We start from the raw sequence: 23,094 nt of genomic DNA, 5'->3' as shown, positions 1-23,094 counted from the left end.
ACCAAAAGGGGTAAAAAGTATAAATTAATGAAGAGGCATCATGTCCTTGAATAAGAAGACTAAATATCTTTATGGTGTTGACCATGCACCAGTGGCAATGTTCACGTGAGCATAAAATTGCTGATAATAAGGACAGATTTGTTCAGGCATAAGGAACAAAGTATGGAAACTCCAAAAAGAGTGACCTACTTCATTAAACAAAAAGGAGAGTAGAGCTGGACCACAGTGGGCAAAAAGAGGCCATGAAAAAGAAGATGAAGTTTAAACAAGCAAAGAGCAGAATGATTTTAGTGATGCTTTCCTGTGTAATCCAAGCACTCTGGAGGCTGCACCAGTAGGACCATCAACAGGCTGGAGGCTGCTTAGGCCTCTTCATTAATGTATTTTCTTTTTTTTAGCACTAGCTTCATCATAAAGTGATATCACATGCCCAAGAACACAGTTGCCTTTATTTTTACTTTGTCAAGCCCTCAAATCTGTATGTAATTTAGTTTCTGGTCCAGATCCATGTTCACAGAAACATTGTCTTACCTCACAATAGGTGTTATGTTTGACTGTCATCAGTTAGATTCTCCGCTAAATTTAGGATTGAACCTTTCCAGGTCCTAATGATCACCAAGTTTACTTACCTATCTGAATATCAAGACTTACTAGGCATCGTAGCTCCATTTTGATGCATTATGGCATCTTTAAGGTCTTACTTTATACAACTGTTAATTACCAAAATGTTTTCAAGTAAGCCAGATTAATAAAGTAATCACTTTCATCTTAAGAGTACAGAAATGCACAACAGAACTCAATATTTTCCCAGAAATGTAAGATCTATTTTAACTAAGTGCTTGTCTGCAGTTTTGGTAACTTTAGTGGGTAAACAATGAGCGGGAAAAATGACCAGTTAGCAGTGATAAAATGTGTGTGACTGGACTCATGATATGAAAACTCTGAAATGCGGACACCTTAGCCGCCAACCCTGAGAAAGTCTCTAAGATGGCGTCTTTATTTGGAGGCACAGCATGGACAGCAGCAACAGCACAGGGCCCTGCAGGGGTTTCTTCTTTTGTATTTTACAGCAAGTCCGAATTTTTCTTTGGTATTGCTAACGTAATCTTTTGTGCTGTTGACCATTACCTCAATGTTGTTGATGCTCTCTCCTTGTTCCTCTACCAGAAGAGATATCTGAATGAAAAGGTCCCGGAGGTCCTTCACTTGGTTCTCCAAATTCACAAGTTCTTTGTGTCTCTGTTCAATCTCTGAGAGTTGGGCTTTAGTGATACTGGTTTCTGTGAGTAAGCTTTCATTAAAAACCTCCCATTTCCCATGATGAAGCATGTCATCGACTTCCTCTTCAGACACTTCTTTTCCAGCCACTTCAAGCTGACGCACAATAAATGTCTTGCACTTTTCCTGCTTTAAAGCTATTGTGTCATTGTACAGAAACATGGTTTGCTGAAAGTGGCGGAACATGGAAGCATACTGAGACTGAAGTATCCTCGTGACTACTGATGATAGACCATTTTCAACCTCTGACTTTTTTACTTCCTTAACTAATTCACCCAGCGCTCTGTTTATGTGTTCTGCTTGGGTTTTTATCTCCTTGGCGATGGTAGAGTCTCGTTTAAGTAGACTAAACCTTCTCATAGAAGCCACCAGACTTTTCTGCTGCTGTCCAAATCGCTGAACATCATCAACAAAGCTGTTAATGTTCTCCTGCAGTTTTTGGACCTCATGTAGGTGTCTCTCAAGTACAGGCTCTCTTTCATAAATAACAGCTTGCTGGACAAGCACCCCTTGTTCCTCTGCTTCCACAAACACCTGGCTGTCCCGAGAGAGTTCCATTTCCTTGGTCTTCAGTTTTAATTCTTGAAGTCGGTCTTTCATTTTCCTTTTCCTCCTAAGAAACAAAAATAATGGAGTTGAACAAAGAAGTTGCTGTTTTTCCCCATCAGCAGTTGGTGTGAGATGGCTATGAGCCTCTTAGTAAAATTGTTCTAGTTTCTAACAGGAAGTTTAAAAATTGAGGAATGTAACAAGGAAGGGTGTGGGGAAGGCAAGAATACGGCCAATTCTGGCCTATTAGGCTATATAGGGAATTTGAAGCTAACCTGAACTATATAGTAAGAAGCTGGCTACAACAGAAAAGAAGGAAAATCAGTAGTTTTCTCATAGAGATTACCAACATAGGGAAAGTAATGTAAGATAGTTTAGGAATTATTTTGAATGGTTGCTCCTGCTGTGCATCTCATTCATTTGAGTATAGTAGCTGAGAAAGCAATGGTGAGGATACAGTTACCCTGAAATAAGTCCATTCCTGTCATCATACTGTCCGCAGCATCACTTTCTGTTATAAAAGTTTCTTTGACTGTACTTTAATGTTTAGGCTGGACCTTTAACCTCCTACATTACCATTATTAAAGATACCTTTGCTATTTTAGTGAAAGTCATGTTTAGAATAGACTTCCTTTTCTGGGACTGGAGAGATGGTTCAGCAGTTGGAAATACATGATGCTTTTGCAGGGACCAGGGCTCCTTTCCCAGCAACCACATGGTGGCTCATAACCATATGTAACTCCAGTTCCAGTGGATCTGATGCCCTCTTGTCTTTGTGGAAACCAGGTATTCATGTGATACACATACATGCATTTAGGCAAAACATTCGTATATGTAAAAGTCTTTAAATATATACTCATTTTGCTAAATATGCATAATTCAGTTAGAACCAACATAATGGCAGAATGAATTCTATGTGCATTTTAAGCAAGCTATATGATGTTTTTGAATTAGCATATTTATATGGCCTTGTTTTCCTATCTAGGCATACATGAAAAATATTGTTTTGATTATCCTGATTTCTTATTCTTGCCAGTTGTTTCCAAGGATCTCAAAACTCCTAGGGCAAAAAGTGTAGGAATTCATATTATGATACATCTTTAGATACTTGAGAACATGTCTATATATAATCTTATCTTTGAAAGCTGATAATATTAACATTTTCACCTACTGCTCCTAATTGTTCACAGCATCAAATCAACTGGAAATAATTTGCATATAATTACATATAATGATTAGCTAATGATACATACATATATATAATTAAATGAGTTAAGGCTGTTGTTGGTAATAAACCATGATATTATTTTCTCAATCCTAGAGTTTAGGAAGGCACCAAATGTCTTTCATAGTTTTGAAAAAGCTGAGTGGGGGTGGCTAGAGAGATGGCCCAGCAGTTAAGAGCGCTGTCTACTCTTCCAGAGGTCTTGAATTCAGTTTCCCAGCCAGAATGTGGTGGCTGACAACCACCTATAATAGGGTCTGGTGCTCTCTTCTGTCATGCAGGCATGCATGTAATTAATGTGCTTATACGTGTAAATATATCTTTAAAAAAAGGCTGAGTGGGGATATAAACAGCTCATTGATCTCTAGGCATTTCTTAATATTGAGTGTGTAAAGCTCTGATAGGGTATGGTACTATGAGACTCAGTGTTTGGCATATTCATACAGATTTTTTTAAATCAACAATTTAGATCTTCTCACACACATATAATTATCAGATGTATTCATGGTGCTTAATGTGGACTATCTCCCGAAGCTTCATTGAGATTCAGAAGTTAAAGTACCATCAAACATATACTAAATGTAAAAGTAAAATAAATAAATAAATAAATGAATAAATGAATAAATAAAAACTTTTCAAAAGTATTTGAAATAACAAGTACTTTAGAAGACACCTCCACATCTATGAAACAGAACTGGCTTCCCAGCAGTTATCTATGACAGACAAAGTGTTGGGCGTCAATATATGCTTTTAGTCAGAGCCACCAGAATAATAAGTACTAGTATAATAGGCTAAGAAACATACTTATGCCACTTAATATATGGTATTCATGGCACATTGAGGGTAAGATACTTTGTGGTGGAATGTTTTAAATCAGGAGTTTCCAAAGAAATACAGAAGTTAAGCACAGAAAACCAAACAAAGGAGAAAATAATTGAAATAAATTTAAACCATTGCCCTGTGCAAGAGATCTCTTTTATAATTATTTTTTAAATATTGAAAGCTTGTCTGTACAACATGGTTAAACATAGCATCATTCCAAAGGTCATTGAGTGGGAATTATGTGGGAGAAGTCTTCATACAGTTTAAATAAGACTTATTAAGCGTATAGTGCTGTCCTGAGATAAACTAATTTAGGAAGTTAGAATTAAAGCGATATATAAGATCATCATCTGTTTTAACAGATAATCTGGCAAGGCCTCTCTAAGCAGATATTTGGGTTTTGAGTACTAAATCTTGAGAAGCTAGATAAGTGAAGAGACAAATGAGTATAGGCTCTATGTAGAAGATAGAATGCTGAACCAGTGAGTAAGACTAAATTATTTTTTAAAAAGATTTATTTCTAATTATGTGTACATGTGTTTGTTTCTGAAAGTGTTTGTTTCTGTATTTGCACACGAGTGGAGGTGCCTGTCAAGGCTCAAGGTGTTGGATGCTCTAGAGATGGAGTTCAAGGTGGCTGTGAGAGCTGCCTGATGTAGATGCTAGGAATGGAACTCAGGACCTCTGCAGGAACGGGACACTGTCTTAACTGCTGAGCCATCTCTACAGCCCAAGACTGCTGGTGTACTTGAACAAAATTAATGCCTGTGTCGATAGAAATTAAGAGAAAAAATTAATAGACAGGAAAGAAATCAGAAAGGTAGCTAGGAAGCAGGTCTTCATTAACTTGTGTGGGAACTAAGGAATGTGAATTTTACTATAGAAGTGGAAGGCACATGAACAAGGGTGGCACTGGGGTAAATTTTGATTTCAAAAGTTTTTGTTTTTTTACTTGCTTTATATAGAATTGTTTCTCTGGCTAGTACAGTGGTTTATGAAAAAGGTGAAAAATACAGAGAGAGAATACATAGAAATAATTGGGAAATATTTTGGAGGTAGAAGCAATACAACTTGATAATTTTAACCCATCAGCCACACCTGACAAAAATAGTTTTTGAGGTACTTTCCAAACAAGTGTTTGACCTTTTATCCCTTGCTCCTTTTTCCCACCTTCCCCCAATCCCCTGGCTTCTCATCTTTCCTAACTCTGATTCATATCCATTTCTTCTTTCTTTCTTTCTTTCTTTCTTTCTTTCTTTCTTTCTTTCTTTCTTTCTCTCTCTCTTTCTTTCCCTTCCTTCCTTCCTTCCTTCCTTCCTTCCTTCCTTCCTTCCTTCCTTCCTTCCTTCCTTCCTTCCTTCCTTCCTTCCTTTTCCTTTCCTGTCCCTGTCCTGTTGTCCTGTCCCTTTTCCTCTTTTCCTTTCCTTTCCTTTTTCCTTTCCTTTCTTCAGGGTTCTCTGTGTAGCCTTAGGTATCCTGGAAGTCACTCTATAGATCAGGCTAGTCCGAAACTCTGAGATCCACCTACCTCTGCTTCCCAGGTGCTGGGATTAAAGACATGCACCATTTCCCAGCCCCACCACTGTCACTGTCATTAATCTCATGGTACTAAATACTGTTGTATCTCCACTCTAAAGTACTTTTAAAGCACCTGTCTGCTTGCCCAGCCCCTTTTAGGTATATCTTAAATAACTGCAATATCTCAGTACCTAGATTGTTCTAGATTAGTCAGTGGAAACTTTAATCTCTCAGTGACTCTGATTCACAAGCTCTGGAGTCATTCTTGACTATTTTCTTTTTCAATATTTCATATCTTAGCTCATTTCCAAATAACAAAGAGTTTATTAATCTTTCTTTCTTGGTATATTTGGAAGCCAGCCACCTCTTCCATTCTGGTCCAAGGCATTATTATTTCCCTTGGATTATTGTTAGAGTCTTCTGAGTGTGTTCTGTTTCCTGTTTTGCATCCTCTCACCCTCATCTTTTCTCAGCACAGTTTTCAGTTAAAAAAATTCTTCTAGGTCTATATCAGTGAGTATATCCCATGTTTGTCTTTCTCCTCCTGGGATATTTCACTGAGAATGATCTTTTCTAGATCCCACCATTTGCCTGCAAATTTCATGATTTCCTCCTTTTTGATTGCTGAGTAGTATTCCATTGTATAAAAATACCACAATTTCTGTACCCATTCCACCGTTGATGGACATCTGGGTTGTTTCCAGGTTCTGGCTATTACAAATAGAGCTGCTATAAACATGGTTGAGCAAGTGTCCTTTTTGTGTACTTGAACAAACTTTGGGTATATACCTAGCAGTGGTATAGCTGGGTCTGGAGGAAGCACTATTCCTATTTGTCTTAGAAAGCGCCAGATAGCTTTCCAGAGTGGTTGTACCAGTTTACATTCCCACCAGCAGTGGAGGAGGGTTCCCCTTTCTCCACAACCTCTCCAGCATGTGTTATCGCTTGAGTTTTTCATCTTGGCCATTCTGATGGGTGTAAGGTGATATCTCAGGGTCGTTTTGATTTGCATTTTCCTGATGGCTAATGAGGATGAGCATTTCTTTAAGTGTTTTTCTGCCATTCGATATTCCTCTGTCGAGAATTCTCTGTTTAGCTCTGTTCCCCATTTTTTAATTGGATTACTTGGATTGCTGCTTGAGACTGACATTCAACCAAGGACCATGTATGGATATAACCTAGAACCTCCACTCAGATGTAGCCTGTGGTAGCTCAGTAACCAATTGGTTTCCCAAAGTGAGGGGAACAGGGACTATTTCTAACAGGAGCTCAATGACTGGCTCTTTGGTCTCCCCACCCCCGAAGGGAGGAGCAGTCCTGTTAGGCCACAGAGGAGGGCTTTGCAGCCAGTCCTGAAGATACCTGATAAAAGAGGATCAGATGAATGGGGAGGAGGTCCCCCCCATCAGTGGACTTGGAAAGGGGCACGGTGGAGATGAGGGAGGGAGGGAGGGACTGGGAGGGAATGAGGGATAGGGATGCAGCTGGGATACAGAGTTAATAAAATGTAACTGATAAAAAAAAAATTCTTCTTTTGTATCTCTCAGAGGAAAAGCCATCACCTAGAAGGGAAAGATTATCTTGGCATACAGCATATTGTAAACACAAGTAATTGGATAGGTTGAGCATGTAGGAAAGACAGAATATCACAAAGGATAAGGCCCTTTAACAGAAAAGAAGTCTTCTTACACCTCAGCTATCTGCCCAAGCACGTGCTGTATAATTTTATTACTACAGTCTTGTATTGTAAGTGCCTGTTATCTATAGGACCTTTGAAGTGTCTTATTTACTTTAACTATTTTTGTAGACAAGCCCCCCCCACTCATGTGATATTGTAATATCAAACTCAAATTTAAAATAAGAAATTTCTAAGCTGGAAAAGGTTTCTTCTTACCCATTACCTTCTTTATTTTGTTTTCTACTTCCCAATGAAGGGAATAATTTCTCTACATTATGTAAAGACTGTTGGATGGGGAATTACCAAAGCAGTGAGTTTTATACCCTGAGTGAACATAATAATAAAATTTGACATTAAATTTAGAAAATTTGTGAAACGAAAATTAGTCACAGAGAAATAGTAGATTAGATATTATAAACTGGCTCAGTGGTACACACCTTTAATCCTCTGACTCGGGGAGTCAGAGGCAGGCCGATCTCTGTGAGTTTGAGGCCAGCCTTGTCTGCAAAGCGAGTCCAGGACATGCAAGTCTACACAAAGAAACCCAAACAAAAAAAATGATTACATTTTATGTTAGGAATGTAATTGTGGATCAATGTATTAGGTATATCTTCTGAAAATATTTCTTACCGCTTTTTCTTAGGCCTAGGAAATAAAACAGAAGCTATAAGTAAATATAATTTATTTATAAATATATATAAATAAATATAATTCTATTTAAAAATAAAACATTTATAGCTTTTACTCTTTCATTTATAATTAGTGATACAGTGTTGCTCATATGTATGTATTATAAATATAAATATGTGTGTCCTTGTTTGTGCATGTGTCCATGTGTGCATGTGGTTCTGGGTGTGGCACAGGCCATGTATGGATGTCAAGTGACAACTTTTGGAGTTGGGATTTGGTTCTTTCCTTCTACTGTGTGGATTATAAGGAATTGTGCTCAGGTCATCAGGCTTGGCAGCAGGCACCTTTCTTTACTTGCTGAGCCATCTCACCAGTACTGGCCATTGGATTTTTGAGATGGGTCTTGCTATTTCATTCCAGGCTGGCCTTGAACTCACAATCCTCTTATCTCTGCCTCCTAAGTGCTGAGGTTACAGATATGCATCACTACACCCAGCAATTTCCCCCTTTTAACTATACTAAACAAGTCATATTTTATATTATAGATAATTATGCGTATGGCTTATAATTAATTATAGTGAATTACAATCAATATAGTCCTTAATGCAAATTTTAATTCTAAATTATAAGAGTTACAGTAGAAAGATTATTAGCATTGTAATAAATTTAACTTGTAATTCCTTGTGAAATTTAAATTTGATTTGTAAAAATTCTACCTAATTCTATTTGCCCAACAAGATATGACACAGTAATAACTATTTTCAAGCCTGGAGTCAAAGCTTGAAATGGTGATTGTTCACAGTCATGTCTATGTATGTTCAGAAGGACTCCATATTGGTTACTTGGAGACCTCAGTTCCACCTTTCTGATTGAGGCTATCTCCATGTCAAATCAAGCCCTGAGCCTCTCACAGCCATTATAGCACATTCTCTAACATATTTAGATGGGATGACCCTTTCATTTTTAAAAATCTGGAAACAAATTGTTGGAGCCTTAGAAAAGCTTGTTTTCTGAAGTATCAGTTTATTGTTTTAAGTCGTAGCATATTTCATATTCCTATCCTAGCCTACAGTGTCCTAGCAAAGAACATTTGGGAACCTGAAATTTATTAACACATTTGGTAAGCCACAATGTTTCATTTTGACTCCAGTAAAGGATGCATTTTCCAGTCTCTCTGAAGGAATACCATACCATATCATACTATTTACATACTTATTTTTATGAGTCACAGTTCTAACTATGTAATCCTGACTGGCCCGGAACTAGCTATATAGACAGGATGGCCTCAAACTCGGATCTACCCAAGTGCTGGGATTAAAGATATGTGCCAACATGCTCAGCTAACTTTTATATTTGAATATAAAGCACTTTAGGGAACTTTAAAATATGTCAGTATGTAATTCCTATTCATTTTCCCTGCTACATGTTCTAAACAAATCGGGTAAGGGCTGAGGAGATGGTTTGGCGAGAGCGCTTGCTGCACAAGCATGAAGACCTGAGTCTGCATACACAGCACCCACACAAGAGGTGGGAGTGGATACATGTGTCTGGATCTCAGTGCTGAGGAAGAGGTGGAGGCTGGAGGCTCCATGGTGCTGGCAAGCCTAGCGGAAAAACAACCAACTCTTCTCCAGTGAGAGACCCTGTCTCAAGAGAATAAGGTGGAGAGCAATAGAAGCAGACACCTAATACCCTCCTTTGGTCTCTGTAAGTGCAGAGGGCTGTGCAAATGCACACATGTACATTCCTACACATGACAAATATATACATAAAGCACAATACGTATTAGAACATTTCTTTCTTTAGGTCCCTAGGTTATTGATGATAAAATGCAAACATGTAAGTAGAATTAGGTTTCTTTTTGCTGCTTTATACCAGGACATCCATATAAAGTAGATGATGTTTATATGGTCAGCTATAATGTATATATGGTGTGTATCATTGGTAATGAATACTTCATTGTCAGTTTATTTCTTTTGAAAATTTAAAATATTTATATTAAAGTTTCTTTTCTTTATTAGGTTATCTGTCTTGGTAACATTCTTTTCTTTCAGGTGGCCATTAACTTTTGGTTACTCTTGAAAGTGGGCAAGTAGATTTATTATGTCTTTTGGAGTATTATATTATGCGGGATGCCCTCAGGGGCCTATTAAATTATGGATTAATTCAAAGGTTGTTTGGTTGTTCCCATTAGAGCCCATGGAATTTGTCCACAGTTGTCTGGTTAGTGGAAGTACAGACCCAGAAGCTGCAGAGCTTGCCCACTCATGCATGATACTCCATTTATCACATCAAAAAAGACACATAAGCAAAAGTTTATATTTGTGTATAGATAGGCACGCAAGAAGATAGATAGATAGATAGATAGATAGATAGATAGATAGATGGATAGATAGGGAGACAAAATACCTCAGTTTTCTGAGATTTTTGTAATTTAAAATTACAAAAATTTCCTGCTGGGCAAATTAAAATAGATATTTCTATATCTGTACAGAATATGTACAGAATTTCCTTGCTCATCTAGGAAATTCAGTTTTGTTTTCTATAATATCTATGTCCTAAGTCCCAGCCACTAAGATAATTTTCTTCTAGTCCAAAGTAATTTTGTTTAATTTCTGCCCAAAACCATGGTGCCTGTGTTTCCTCTTCATTTCTAGAACCTGCTACTTTTGCTATATTAAAAACTATTGGTATTCTTTTAAATTGATATTATTGATATATTTTTCTTTCTTCCTATTTTTATTTTTTTGTTTGGTTTTGTTTTTGGTTTCTTTGTTTAGCTCTGACATTCCTGGAACTCACTCTATAGACCAGGCTGGCCTTCAGTTTAGAGATCCACCTGCCTCTGCCTCCAGAGTCCTGGAATTAAAGGCATGTACCACTATGGCACTAATTTAATAGTTTTAAAGTTAAGATTAATATCAAACTTTCCTCTATATTTCAAACAGAAAGGAACCATTTCTAAAATAGCTGTCTACCTTTATGAAGCCATAGGTGATCACCTTTGCAATGCTAACATCTTCAGCATTTTCTTTCAATTCCTGTTTGTCTATGTAAAACCTTCCTTAATGTAAGTACTCAGGTACACTTACATGCTGTATGTATACATTTTCTAGCAGCTGATGTTCATACCTATATGCACAACTGTTTCTTGTTTAATTTTATCCATAAATTAGAATATAAGCTATTAGAATTTAAATTTTGAATACAGTTCATGAAAGCATAAAATATAAAACTCATAAGAAATACTGAAGTAGTTAGGCTAGATGAGATTCATGAGATCATTATTTCATGCAGTTTTCTTAGTATGATAGTAGTCTGTCTATAAAAGATAAGATTATCAGTACGTTTAGTTAATTTACTACTGTGTGGTTTTAAGTTTGCTATGTGGTTTGAATTTCATCCATAATATTGACTGTGCTGTGAGCTTAAACATGATATTTGAGAAAAAAATAGGACAATAGTTGACATATATGGTAATAACTTGTAATAGTTTCTTGTGCGACAAAGAAAAGTAAATGGGAGTGACTCAAAGGAAACTTTCTCCACCCTGATACAGAGAATTCAGATTCCTAAAGACAAACATGAATATGCATTACCTAGCACCTTTAGAAACACACTATTGGGTGGTTGGTGTTGTATGCCTTTAACCTTGGTCCTGGAGTGGGGGTGCAGGGCAGAGGCTGGTGGATATCTGTGAGTTCAATACCAGCCTAATCTACAGAGTGAGTTCCAGGAAAGACAAGGCTATACAATGAACTCCTGTCTTAAAAAGTAAACCAGAAAAAAAAAAAAAAAAAAAAAAGAAAACTACACCATGGGATACATGTTTAATATGCATGTGGAGTTTTTAGAAGTTCTGTCTTTAGTTACTACGTTGATTAATAAATACTTCAAGAAATATATTTTGTTCTTGTATATAAAGGTAATTTTCAGCATTTCTCTGGCTTAAGATTAAAACTGGAGGATCTTACTCCATATAGTCCTGAAGCCTGAATTAGCTGACATTTTCAGTAATGTATGCTTTTAGTAGCCTTTCTTTGGATTCGATGTAGATATATTGTCTTGTTGAACTAACTTGATTATAAGATCATTTCTATTTTTATTAATAGCTTTTTAAAAAAATGTTTGCTTATCTTATTCAGGAGAGTTGAATGTATATGAAGTAGTCTTAATACTAAATTTCACAGTGTATAGCCTTGAAGAGAGATTGCCTTGTGTATTACATGGCTAACTGCATATCTACTTTTTTTTTCATATCTACTTTTAAAATACTTACAGAAGTTATTATGTTGATTTGAATGAGTATTTATTAAATCCAGATATGGTTACATTTAAATTATATCTATTTAAACATTAAGTTGATCTAATAGCTTGGAAAAAAACTATGATAACGTCATTATTTAAGTACTTTCAACACTATTTACAACATTAAAATGCTTGAGTGCTTTGACATTTTAGTAGTCCCAACAAAACTATCTTAGAGTTTCTTCAAATTAGTTTTAGCAGATCCTGAGAAATAACAATAAAGCTGCCAAATTGGGGCATAAAGTTCTGTTCAATGTTACGTGTTAAAGTCCTGTCTAAAATAAGCATGGCATTTTTAGTTTACTGTCTAATATAAAGAAAGAACTTCAGATTTGTTTTTGTGGGATCTGTTTTCTAATTTTTCTAAAAGGAGAAGTCGTTTTTATAGAATTAAAGTAATGATTTCTCTAAGGTTGATAACTATATCCCAGTCCTCATCAGTTCATCATAACAAGGACAGGTCACCTGCTTGCAGCTCCGTTCAAATCTTGACAAATAAGTAACTGAATGACCTGCTGAGCCCTTCTTTACTGTCACAGTGTACCTGGATTTCAGTGTCTGGATATTTCACTTTAAGTAGCTCACATACATACACACACACAGAGAGAGAGAGAGAGAGAGAGAGAGAGAGAGAGAGAGAGGAGGGGGAGAGGGAGAAGGAAAAGGAGAGGGAACGAGGAGAGAAAGAAAAAATTCACTTACCTTGGTGTCTTGTTCTTGTTTTCCCAACTTTTGTGTTAGAGTTCTTAGTCTGAGAGAAACGCCAAGTGCCATGGAGTGGAATGCTTGATCAAGTGCTTAAATCACTTCTAAGCCACAAGCTTTCTTTATGGTTCTTATACAGTTAATTGAAAGCCAAACAATGAAGTCAAATAAGTTGGAGATAAAGTTGTACATTTGCTGCTACTATCAAATGGGAAGCACAGATTGCTTTCTCCACACCTGGAGAATCTGGTTCTACCTGTTCCTCAGATGAAAGGAAGATCATTTTCACTGCAGCTCCCTGGTAACAGGAAGTGCTTGTTAAATTGTCCACAAAGTACACTCTCTGTACCTGGTCTACACTACCTGCAGAATGCCTTACTTCAAAAAAAAACCAAAAAAAACAAAACTCTGTTGTATCTAGACAAAGGTGTCTCTTAGACTTCAAAATCTACAAGCACAGGATGAGGTAGGCATAAGGAGGAATGGAATGAAGCCTGGTGTGTACCATTTAGGTTACACCATAAGGTTAAATTCTCTTCTGTTTGGAAATTCCCAAAGAGCTTGGCTCACAAATTTATAGAAATTTAAGAAAAAAACACCTGAGTGGGCTTTTGTCTATGAACTTTCCACCTCACTTTTTTATATAATTTTTTATTTTTTATATTAATTACAGTTTATTTACTTTATATCCCAGCTGTAGCCCCCTTCCTCATTCCCTCCTAATCCCACCCTCCATCCCTCATCTCCTCCTTGCCCCTCTCTAAGTCCACTGATAGGGAGGTCCTCCTCCCCTTCCATCTGACCCTAGTTTATCAGGTCTCATCAGGACTGGCTGCAATGTCCTCCTCTGTGGCCTACAAGGCTGTTCCTCCCTCAGTGGTGGTGGTGGGGGGGCAAAGAGCCCTCCACTGAGTTCATGTCAGAGACAGACCATGTTCCCCTTACTAGGGAAACCCACTTGGATGCTAAGCTGCCATGAGCTACATCTGAGCAGGGATTCTAGGTTATATCCATGCATAGTCCTTGGTTAGAGTATCAGTCACAGAAAAGACCCCTGTGCCCAAATATATTCGGTCCTTGTGGAGTGCCTGTCTTCTCCAGGTCTTACTAACTCCCCCTTCTTTCATATGATTCCCTGCACTCTGCCCAAGGTTTGGTTATGAGTCTCAACATCTGCTTTGGTAAACTGCTAGGTAGAGTCTTTCGGAGGCCCTCTATGGTAGGCTCCTGTCCTGTTTCTTGTTTTCTCCTATTTCCAATGTCATCCCATTTGTCTTTCTAAGTGAGGACTGATCATCTTACCCCAGGACCTCCTTCTTGTTTATCTTCTTTAAGTGTACAGATTTTAGTATGTTTATCCTATTTTATAGGTCTAGTATCCATTTATAAGTGTATATATACCATGTGTGTCTTTCTGCTTCTGGGATACTTCACTCAGGATGATCTTTTCTAGATCCCACCATTTGCCTGCAAATTTCATGATTTACTTGTTTTTAATTGCTGAGTAGTATTCCATTATGTAATTGTACCAAAATTTCTGTATACATTCCTCAGTTGAGGGACATTTGGGTTGTTTCCAGGTTCTGGCTATTAAAAATAAAGTTGCTACGAACATGATTGAGCAAATTTCCTCACTTTTTTTTAATACTGTTATTTTTCACTTTAGAGTAAGTTTCTTTAATTTTTAATGTATAAAAGCAAGGTTATACAGTAGTTTTGTTTCTTTATTATGTCAATCTAGAAATACAAAATTAATTTCTACCAGAAATACTTAAAAGGAAACTTAGGAATGAAAATTCTTTCATAATGTCAAATTTCTAAACCTTTATTTATTTTGGCATCCCCATCCCCATTGGAGATATTGTTTCAAGGTGAGATGAGCTGGAATCAAAGTAAAATTTAGATTAATCCTTTGAATTCCCATTTCCCCAAACCTGTTCTCCCCACTTCCCTACCAGATAAAATGACTCCTTTACAGTACTCTTTGTGAAAGCAAAGAAGAAATTCTTTAGTGCAAGATTGGTAAATGAATGCTGGATCATCTATATGATAGGTCATTTTGCAGCTTATAGTGAAATCTGTAGATTTCTTTATTGTGCATCAAGATAATGTCAGGATTGAATTTCATGTCCAAAAAAATCATGGCCCAAAAGAAACATGCTATCCATGGTGCGCAGCTGTAAACTTTTGAAATACTACCTACACATGTGTTTGCTTATATTTTCAAAAGGAAACACTGTGAAGCTGAACTAAGAAATACTGAAAATGATTGTGCTTAGAAAGAGGGGAATAGGAGAAACCTCATACTGATTTCTATAGTGGCTGTGTTCAGTCACCCCAGTGTGAAATGGAGTGGAGCTCACCTTCCTCCCACTACACTATTGTTCTTAAATGGAAGAAAGTGCCTGATTTTTCATCTATCGGCTATGGAAAGTAGTCTGCTTCTTCTTTTACTGCCAGTTTTTTGTTTTGTTTTTTGTTTTGTTTTGTTTTTTATTGGTCTATTGCTTGCTTGTACTTTCTCATTGGCTTTTTCTTTTAGTAACCAGTGGATTTTAGAGCAGTAACTATGAAAAGTTATGAAATCTGTGCTACAGTATTCCCTGAGCCAGCTTATAGTCAGTAGATTTAATTCTTGGGAACAGATGACATGAAAAAGACACTGCAAATGCCACGTGACTGTATTTCTGGTGTACAACCACTTCATTTGTCTTCCTAGGTTGGCAAATAAACAAGACAAGGAGGGGGCTTTAGGAGAAGCTGATGTGATTGAGTGTCTCTCTCTGGAAAAGCTGGTCAATGAGCACAAGTGCCTGTGTCAGATAGTAAGTTTTCTTATTGCTCTGCTGTTACTTTTCTTTCTTTCTTTCTTTCTTTCTTTCTTTCTTTCTTTCTTTCTTTCTTTCTTTCTTTCTTGTGGCTCTTCTATATATATTTAAAACACACAGTAAGAAAATAAGAACATCTCAAATCATTTTAAAGGCAAAAGAGATTATCAATCAACATCTTTGAAAATGTCATTAAATTTAAATATCTGCAAACAATCCAATCAAAAGAAAAGGAGGGGGAAGGGGAAACAAACTCCCAAAATTTGGCTAAGGAGGGACTTTACACGTGAACCAAATGGTGTTACAACATCATCTTTCAGAAAACTAGTCACTACACCCCGTAACAAAGAACATAAGAGCAATATCAGAGACACCCCCAATTTCACGCACCCATTAGAACATTTCCATTAAAAGCTCCTGTGCCACAGGCTTTCTTTCATTGCTTAAGCCACATTACATCTCTATAGCGCAATGCCAAGCAGCCTTTAAGATCTGTAAAGAAGGCTGGTGTCCATTCTACAAAAATATTAACTTACAGTACATAACACTGCATAATTTTAACCTGTACAGTTTTTCTCTCCCACAGGTGACACATATCAGGTTGTAAAAGCTAGGAAAAAAAATAACACTTATCTGGTTGTTTACATCTGGGACAATAGTCAACAGTGTCAACCAGAATTTGGTGCTCAAGTTTATTGAGAACACTTAGTCTCTATAAAAGTGATAGTCAACTAGAAAACAATCTTTGGTGGCCTTGGTGTGTGAAAATTCAGCTGAAAAATAGAACCCAGACTTGACAACCTGAGTTCAATCCCTGGAATTGACATGATAGAAGGAGGTTGTAACTAAAAAAAAAAAACAATCATATCAAACCTCTTAAGCTAAAATTTTATAGTTTTTTCCTTTCTAATTTCCAAAATTTGCAACCTAAAACAATAACTGATTCTATCAGTAGTCACTAAAACAAATAGAAAACATAAAATTTTTGAAATAATGTAGAAAAATTTCATACAGTCTTAAGGAATTCAGTAGAGGCTTTATTCAACTTTCAGCAAATGGACTTTAGGTTGTGAGCCTTACAGGTGTATCTGTTGCTATATATTCATTGGCATAAGAATTTAAAACTTTATTGTTCTTTCTCTCTCTCTCTCTCTCTCTCTCTCTTTCTCTCTCTGGTGTTTATTTTTGCTTGTTTATTTAATTTAAGACAGGGTGTGATTATATCTCTTTGGCTGGCTTCAAACTCTTCAGATATGTGCCTGTCTCTGCCTCCAGAGTGCTGGGACTAAAGGCATGTACTACCACGCCTGCTCTTTCCAGGTGTTATTAATAAGTAGTGGTACATTTCTCAGGGCAGTTCCATTTGTCTTTTAGTAAATTCATATAAAATTATATCTGGTTTTCTCATTTATAATGTAACATAGATAGTATCTATAATTTTTTCAACTTCTAATAGTACTAAATTTAGTTACTGCAAAATTGTGTTTTGGAAATTATTTTAAAAGGAATTTAAAATAACTTAAAACATCTTAAATTTAAAATTATCTAAAACATTTTAAATTTAGTAATTTTAAACATTTTAAATTTAAAATTATTTAAAAGTTATTTTAAAAGGAAATTAATTTAAAAGGCTAAATTTTGCTTTTTCAATATTTTTACTTAATGATTTATGACTATGTTTGTGTGGAGAAGTTTTATTCTTAATCATTGGGTCACCTGATTTGTTTTAGGAACCTTGTTCAGCAGTCTTGGGATATGGAAAGAAAATTGACAAGTCTATTAAAAAGGGGCTTTATTGGCTACTTCATATCATTGCAAAAGACTTTGATGCCTTAAGTGAACGCATCCAAAAAGACACAACTGAACAGCGAGCTCTTGAGGAACAAATGAAACGAGAGAGGGCTGAGCGGGTGCGGAAATTACGAGAAGAAAGGTATGTAGATTAAATTTACCCCACAGTTCATTTGAAGATTAACAAAGGAAGCTTTAATCTGTTAGTTTTGCTTACTTCATCTGTCTATTCAGTTTCAACTCTTTATGTACGAAGAAAAAATTTAAGTAAATTTCCTATTTCTATGAGTCTTTGTGCATAGCAGTCTAAATGGTACTTTTGTTTTGTGGTGCTAATATCCAGCCCAGGGTTTGTGCATGTTAGGTGAGCATTCTACCAAGGAGCCCTATCTCCAGCCCAAGTGATGGACTTCTAAAATTTTTCTGTGGTTGTTAATAGTATTTAGGTATACTTTTTAAGTAGTGACTTCTTCTCAAAATATTAAATTTGTATCAGTTGGAAGTGAGTAACTTCAAAGGTGTTCTCAAAGTACGGGGAGGTTTTGCTTTAGGAAGAGGTAGACATTTTTATTTGTTATTGGGTGGGGTAGGCTGATGGTAGAGGCCAGGGATGGTGTTTACCATTCTTCAGTGCTCAGGGAGCCTTAGCAAAGAATTACTCGATTCAGTGTGTCAAAATATAATAGAAGCCTGTCTACGCTAAACATAGACCTCAGGTGTTAGAGGATAGATGAACTCAAACCTGATCTGGAACACTCTTTGGGTTTTATTGCTGTGAAGAGACACCATGATCACTGCAACTCTTCTAAAGGAAAACATCTCATTGAAGCTAGCTTACATTTTCAGAGGTTTAATTAATTATCATGACAGGAAGCATGTTGGCATGCAGGCACACATGGTGCTGGAGGAGCTAAGAGTTCTACATCTTGATCCACAGCAAAAGGAGTCTGTGTGCCACACAGGGTGTAGCTTGCACATAGAGGACCTTAAAACCTGCCCCACAGTGACTTGCTTCCTCTAATAAGCCAGCAAATAAATAGTTCAATAAGGCCACATCTCCTGATAGTGCTACTCCCCATGGGTCAAGCATTCAAACACCTGAGTAACTTCAAAGTGAAGTTTATAGGGTCCATACCTATTCAGATCACCACAAACATTAATTTTACCAAAAAATTGAACTATCTTGAGATGTTCTTTTTTAAGATTTATTTTATTTTATTATACCAATATGTATGTGTATGTTTGTGGGTCTGTGCAAATGAATACAGGTGCCTAGGGAAGACAGCAAGGGATCTCCTGGAGCTGGAGTTACAGGCAATTGTAAGCCATCTATCATGGGTTCTGAGAACTGAACTTCTGTCTTCTGGAAAGGCTGTGCGCTGGCTCTTAACCACCATGCCGTCTCTCCAGCCTCTTAGCCGCAAGGCCATCTCTCCAGTCCCTAACTTGAGCTTTTAAGATACATTTTAAAATACTCTGTCTGAAGAGAAGTATTTAAATTCACTAAGTTAAAATGATTGCAAAACTACTATTTCAGAATCATTTATAAATTAATTTAATGTTGTAAGGAAGCACTGATATTTGAATAGAGTTAAATTTAATATTCAATCTTAAATTACTCTGTCACTTTTTGTTACATGTTAGAATTGGGAGAAAATGAGATTTTTTTTAAGTAAGCTCTTACAAGATTTACAGTTGTCTTCTTGCTGCCTTAGTAATATTGGCTTTCTGTGTGGTTTTACAAGCTGCCTCCAAGATTTCTCCTGCTCTTGGAGCTTTTTGAGGCCTCTTTAACATTTCAGAGAAAGCCTTCTGATGGTACCCTTTTATGTAATTCAGAGAACAGACCTAAAGGAAAGAAATATGTGTGGAAATTACTCTCCAGCCCACCAAGTTCTGAGTGGTGTCATCATGCCTTTTTTCTATGTCTCTTGAAACTAGAAAAATGAATAAATGGTCTTTTTCCCTCTTGTTTTAAAAAATAGAGAAGTTTGTCTGATTTATTTTGTCACCTACTTCTCAAGTGGAAGGGTTGAGTGACTTACCTGCTTCTCTAAGCTATGTGCAGTGTGACCAAACAGCATACTTAGTGTTTCTCCTGCATTCAGGGGAGCGGGAGGACTTCCTGAGTTTCTGGGCTACATGAAGCATGATTAGCTCCTCATGGGAAGTTCCTGTTAGAATCCTTGGGTATTTGTTGTTTTTAATCCTAGTATACGTTTTCAGGATATAACACCCATTATAGCTAACCGTATAATATACATTTTTTTTTTCTCCAGTGCAAACATAAAAACATTGGGTGAAAGGCAGAGTTAGCTCACTGGTGGAGTGCCTGTGGAGCTGTTATGAATTCTGGATTCAACCCTAGTACCAAAAGAAGGAGGAGAAAGGAAGGGAGGGAGGGGTGAGGTAGGTAGCCAATAAGTAAATACACCAATACAGAAAGAAAGAAAGAAAGAAAGAAAGAAAGAAAGAAAGAAAGAAAGAAAGGGGAAGAAAGAAGAGAGTAAGAAAGAAGAAAGAGAGAAAAAGAGAGAGAGAGAGAGAAAAGAAATGAAAAGAAAGAAAGTTGGGAAGTTGGGTACAAGGAGCATTCTGAGCCATCTTAAGTAAGTTCTTTCCCTTCCCTGGTGATACTCCAGATGATGTTATACGAGGTCTTTGCTGTACCCACTGCCCTCACCATAGCCCTTCTAGCTGTGCTAATTAGAGTGGGCAACACTGCTGTTGAGCTTTGACTCCATGACTACACATAAAATGGAGTTTAGAGAGGAGTGATTAAAAATGATCTTTGTATTATGTTAAATCCAATCTAACTGGTTTACATAGCCATCTCTATTAAAGAATAGAATATACTATTTTAATATGAAAATGTTATGCTATCATTTTAAACTTGAAATTTTTACTAGTGGCTGTTCTGTATGTATGTTCATTTATAGACTATTCTCAGATGAACCTTTGTTTGTTGAAATAGCCCTATGAGATGACTGTTTTAATCCCATCTGCAGAAAAGCTAAAGCTCAGAATTCTAGGTTAAAGGTTAAGAGCCAGTAAAGCAAAGATCTCTGTTTCTTGGCTTTCTAGGTTTAGAATGAAAAGGTAGACATTTTCATCAGAGAACATAGTTAATTGGCATAGCAATAAACTATAGTCTACATATAGGCTGACTGGAGAACTCTTACATATTAATGAGTTTTGAGACATTTCTATACATACATGTAATGTGATTTGATCATATACACCCTTCTTACTAAGCTCTTTTGTCTCCATTCCCTCATCACTTTCCTGTTCTTCAATAATCATTGTTTGACTTTCAGATCGATAGCCCCTTCCCTTTATTTCTTCTCTTTGTATTAGATAAAACATACAATCTTTAACTTTCTGTATTTGACTCATTTTGCTTAACATGATAACCTTTAATTTTATTCACATTCAACTGGCATAATTTCTTTCTTTTATGAGTCAATAATAATTTACTGTATATGTGTATTCATACAAAATACAGTATAGATAAAACCTTTATTTTATATACTATATCTGGTGATGAGCATCTAAACTGATTCCCTAACTTGGTGACTGTGATCAATGTTGCAGTGAAGTTGGGTCTGCACATGCATCTTTTGTGTGCTTTATTTTCTGTAGGTGTACAGCCAGAAGTGGCGTAGCTGGATCACATGGCATTTCTATTTTTAGTTGTTTTTTTTTTTTTTTTTCCAACTCCCATATTGGTTTACATTGTGGCTATACAAATCAGTATTCCTACCAACAGGGACTACTGCTTTTTCTCCCACACCCTTACCAACCAACATTTTGTTTGTTTTCTGATGGTAACCATTCTAACTGTAGTGAGAGAATTTCAGTATACTTTTGATAGTGTTGGTTTAAATTTCTGTGATGACTGAAAATTTCAGCACTTGATTTGCTTATTTGCACTTTTAGAATTTGCCAGTTTTTCTTATTTTTTTTAATTCTTTATTAATTACACTTTATTCACTTTTTTTTTCTCCCCTATGGTTCCCTCCCTCCTCCTGTCCCAATCCCTCCCTTCCTCCACCCTCTGCATGCATGCCCCTCCCTAAGTCCACTGATAGGGGAGGTCTTCTTTTCCTTCCTTCTGATCCTATTCAATTAGGTCTCATCAGGAGTGGCTGCATTCTGTGTCCTGGTAATGTTGCTTCCCCCTCAGGGGGAGGTAATTAAAGAGCAGGCTAATCAGTTCATGTCAGAGACAGTCCCTGTTCCTATCACAATGGAACCCACTTGGATACTGAACTGCCATGGGCTACATCTGTGCAGGGGTTCTAGGTTATCTCCATGCATGGTCCTTGATTGGAGTATCAGTCTCAGGAAAGACCCTTGTGCTCAGATTTTTTGGTTCTGTTGCTCTCCTTGTGGAGTTCCTGTCCTCTCCAGATCTTACTGTTTCCCACTTCTTTCATAAGATTCCCTGCACTCGGGCTGGGCAGATGGCTCAGTGGTTAAGAGCACTGTCTGCTCTTCCAGAGATCCTGAGTTCAATTCCCAGCAACCACATGGTGGGTCACAACCATCTATAATGTGATCTGATGCCTGCTTCTGGAATGCCAGTGTACCTGGAGATTGAACATTCATATACCTAAAAGAAATAAAGAAAAAAAAGAAAAAAGATTCCCTGCACTCTGCCCAAAGGTTACCCATAAGTCTCAGCATCTGCATTGATAGTCTGCAGGGCAGAGCCTTTCAGAGGTCCTCTGAAAGGAGGACCAGTTTTTGTTTTTGTGTTTAGTAGATAATCTGTTAGTTTGATGTTACATTCTTGAGCTCTTTATTTTGGATACCAGGATTCTTTCAGATGAATAGCTAGCAAAGGTAATGATTTTCTTCCATGCTGCTTGTTTTCCTTTCACTTCATTTATTAGTTTCTTTCCTGTGCAGAACTTTTCAAATTTGATGTAATCCTCTTTGCAAATTTTTGTGTTCATTTCCTGAAACACTAGGGTTCTGTTCAGGAAATTGCTTATCTAAGATCGTGAAGCATTCTCCAGTGATTGCCTAAAGTGGTTTCAGTTTTTTCACTAAGGTTTCTAATTCTTTTGAGTTGATTTTTTTTATTAAGCAGATTGAGAGATAGTTAGCTAATCACAATCAGATGACCGTAGATGCATGGACTTACTTTTCAGTGTTCTATACTATCTTTTGGCTCAGATGTTTACTATGCCATATTGTTTGTTTTTCCTGTGTCACATTAGTTCACTTTGAAACTGGCTGTTATAATATGCTAGCATTATTCTTTTTGACCTTGATTTTTTTGACTATTCTGGGTCTTTATGCTTCTGTATTGACTCAAGGTTTTTTGTTTTTTGTTTTTTTTTTTGTTTGTTTTGTTTTGTTCTTTTAGTTTTGTGTTGGGTATATTGATGGGGATTATATTGAGTCTCTAGACTGTTCCATAGTATGAATAATTCAAAATATTCAACCAGTGTTTGAATATGGAAGCTCCTTCTACCTTTGATTGTTTTTTGTAGCCTCCTTCTTCACTGTGGTTTTTGTTGCAGCACTTTTCTTTCTGCTAATTTACTGCTTGCTTAAAAAGTCCACTTTTCAGTCTCCATGTTTATATAACTTCAGATTTTCTTGCTGTTTATTTCTAATTTTCTTCTATTGTTATCTTTTCATATACATACCCATGGTGAAACAAAGAAATTATGTCACTTTTGCAAAATGAGTAAATAGACATAATGCTAGGAGAAATAAGCCAAATACAGTCAGTTAAGAACTATGTA

At 36.6% G+C, this 23,094-nt stretch overlaps 2 protein-coding genes across 4 annotated transcripts in view; one reads left to right on the top strand and one right to left on the bottom strand.

The window, feature by feature from the left end:
- Arl13b (ADP ribosylation factor like GTPase 13B) overlaps positions 1-23,094 on the top strand; it is a 66,791-nt gene that overhangs the window by 26,590 nt on the left and 17,107 nt on the right. For all 3 annotated transcript variants that reach the window (XM_060370612.1, XM_060370611.1, XM_060370610.1), the window contains exons 4-5: positions 15,433-15,538; positions 17,272-17,474. In XM_060370612.1, the coding sequence (XP_060226595.1) occupies positions 15,433-15,538; positions 17,272-17,474 (309 nt within the window). The remainder of the gene's footprint in view (positions 1-15,432; positions 15,539-17,271; positions 17,475-23,094) is intronic.
- Stx19 (syntaxin 19) lies at positions 976-13,024 on the bottom strand. Its single transcript, XM_021663677.2, has 2 exons — positions 12,711-13,024; positions 976-1,891 (listed from the first exon to the last, which is right to left on the bottom strand). The coding sequence occupies exon 2, from the start codon at positions 1,876-1,878 to the stop codon at positions 997-999; it is 882 nt and encodes a 293-aa protein (XP_021519352.1). The 5' UTR covers positions 1,879-1,891; positions 12,711-13,024; the 3' UTR covers positions 976-996.

Source organism: Meriones unguiculatus, chromosome 17 (assembly GCF_030254825.1).
Source record: "Meriones unguiculatus strain TT.TT164.6M chromosome 17, Bangor_MerUng_6.1, whole genome shotgun sequence".
Lineage (NCBI taxonomy): Eukaryota > Metazoa > Chordata > Mammalia > Rodentia > Muridae > Meriones > Meriones unguiculatus.
The sequence above is the reverse complement of the archived record's forward strand: the minus strand, read 5'-3'. Positions and strand labels throughout refer to the sequence as shown.

Coding starts and splice junctions, on each gene's coding strand:
- Stx19 (XM_021663677.2), bottom strand. CDS start 1,878: ATGAAAGACCGACTTCAAGAATTAAAACTGAAGACCAAGGAAATGGAA.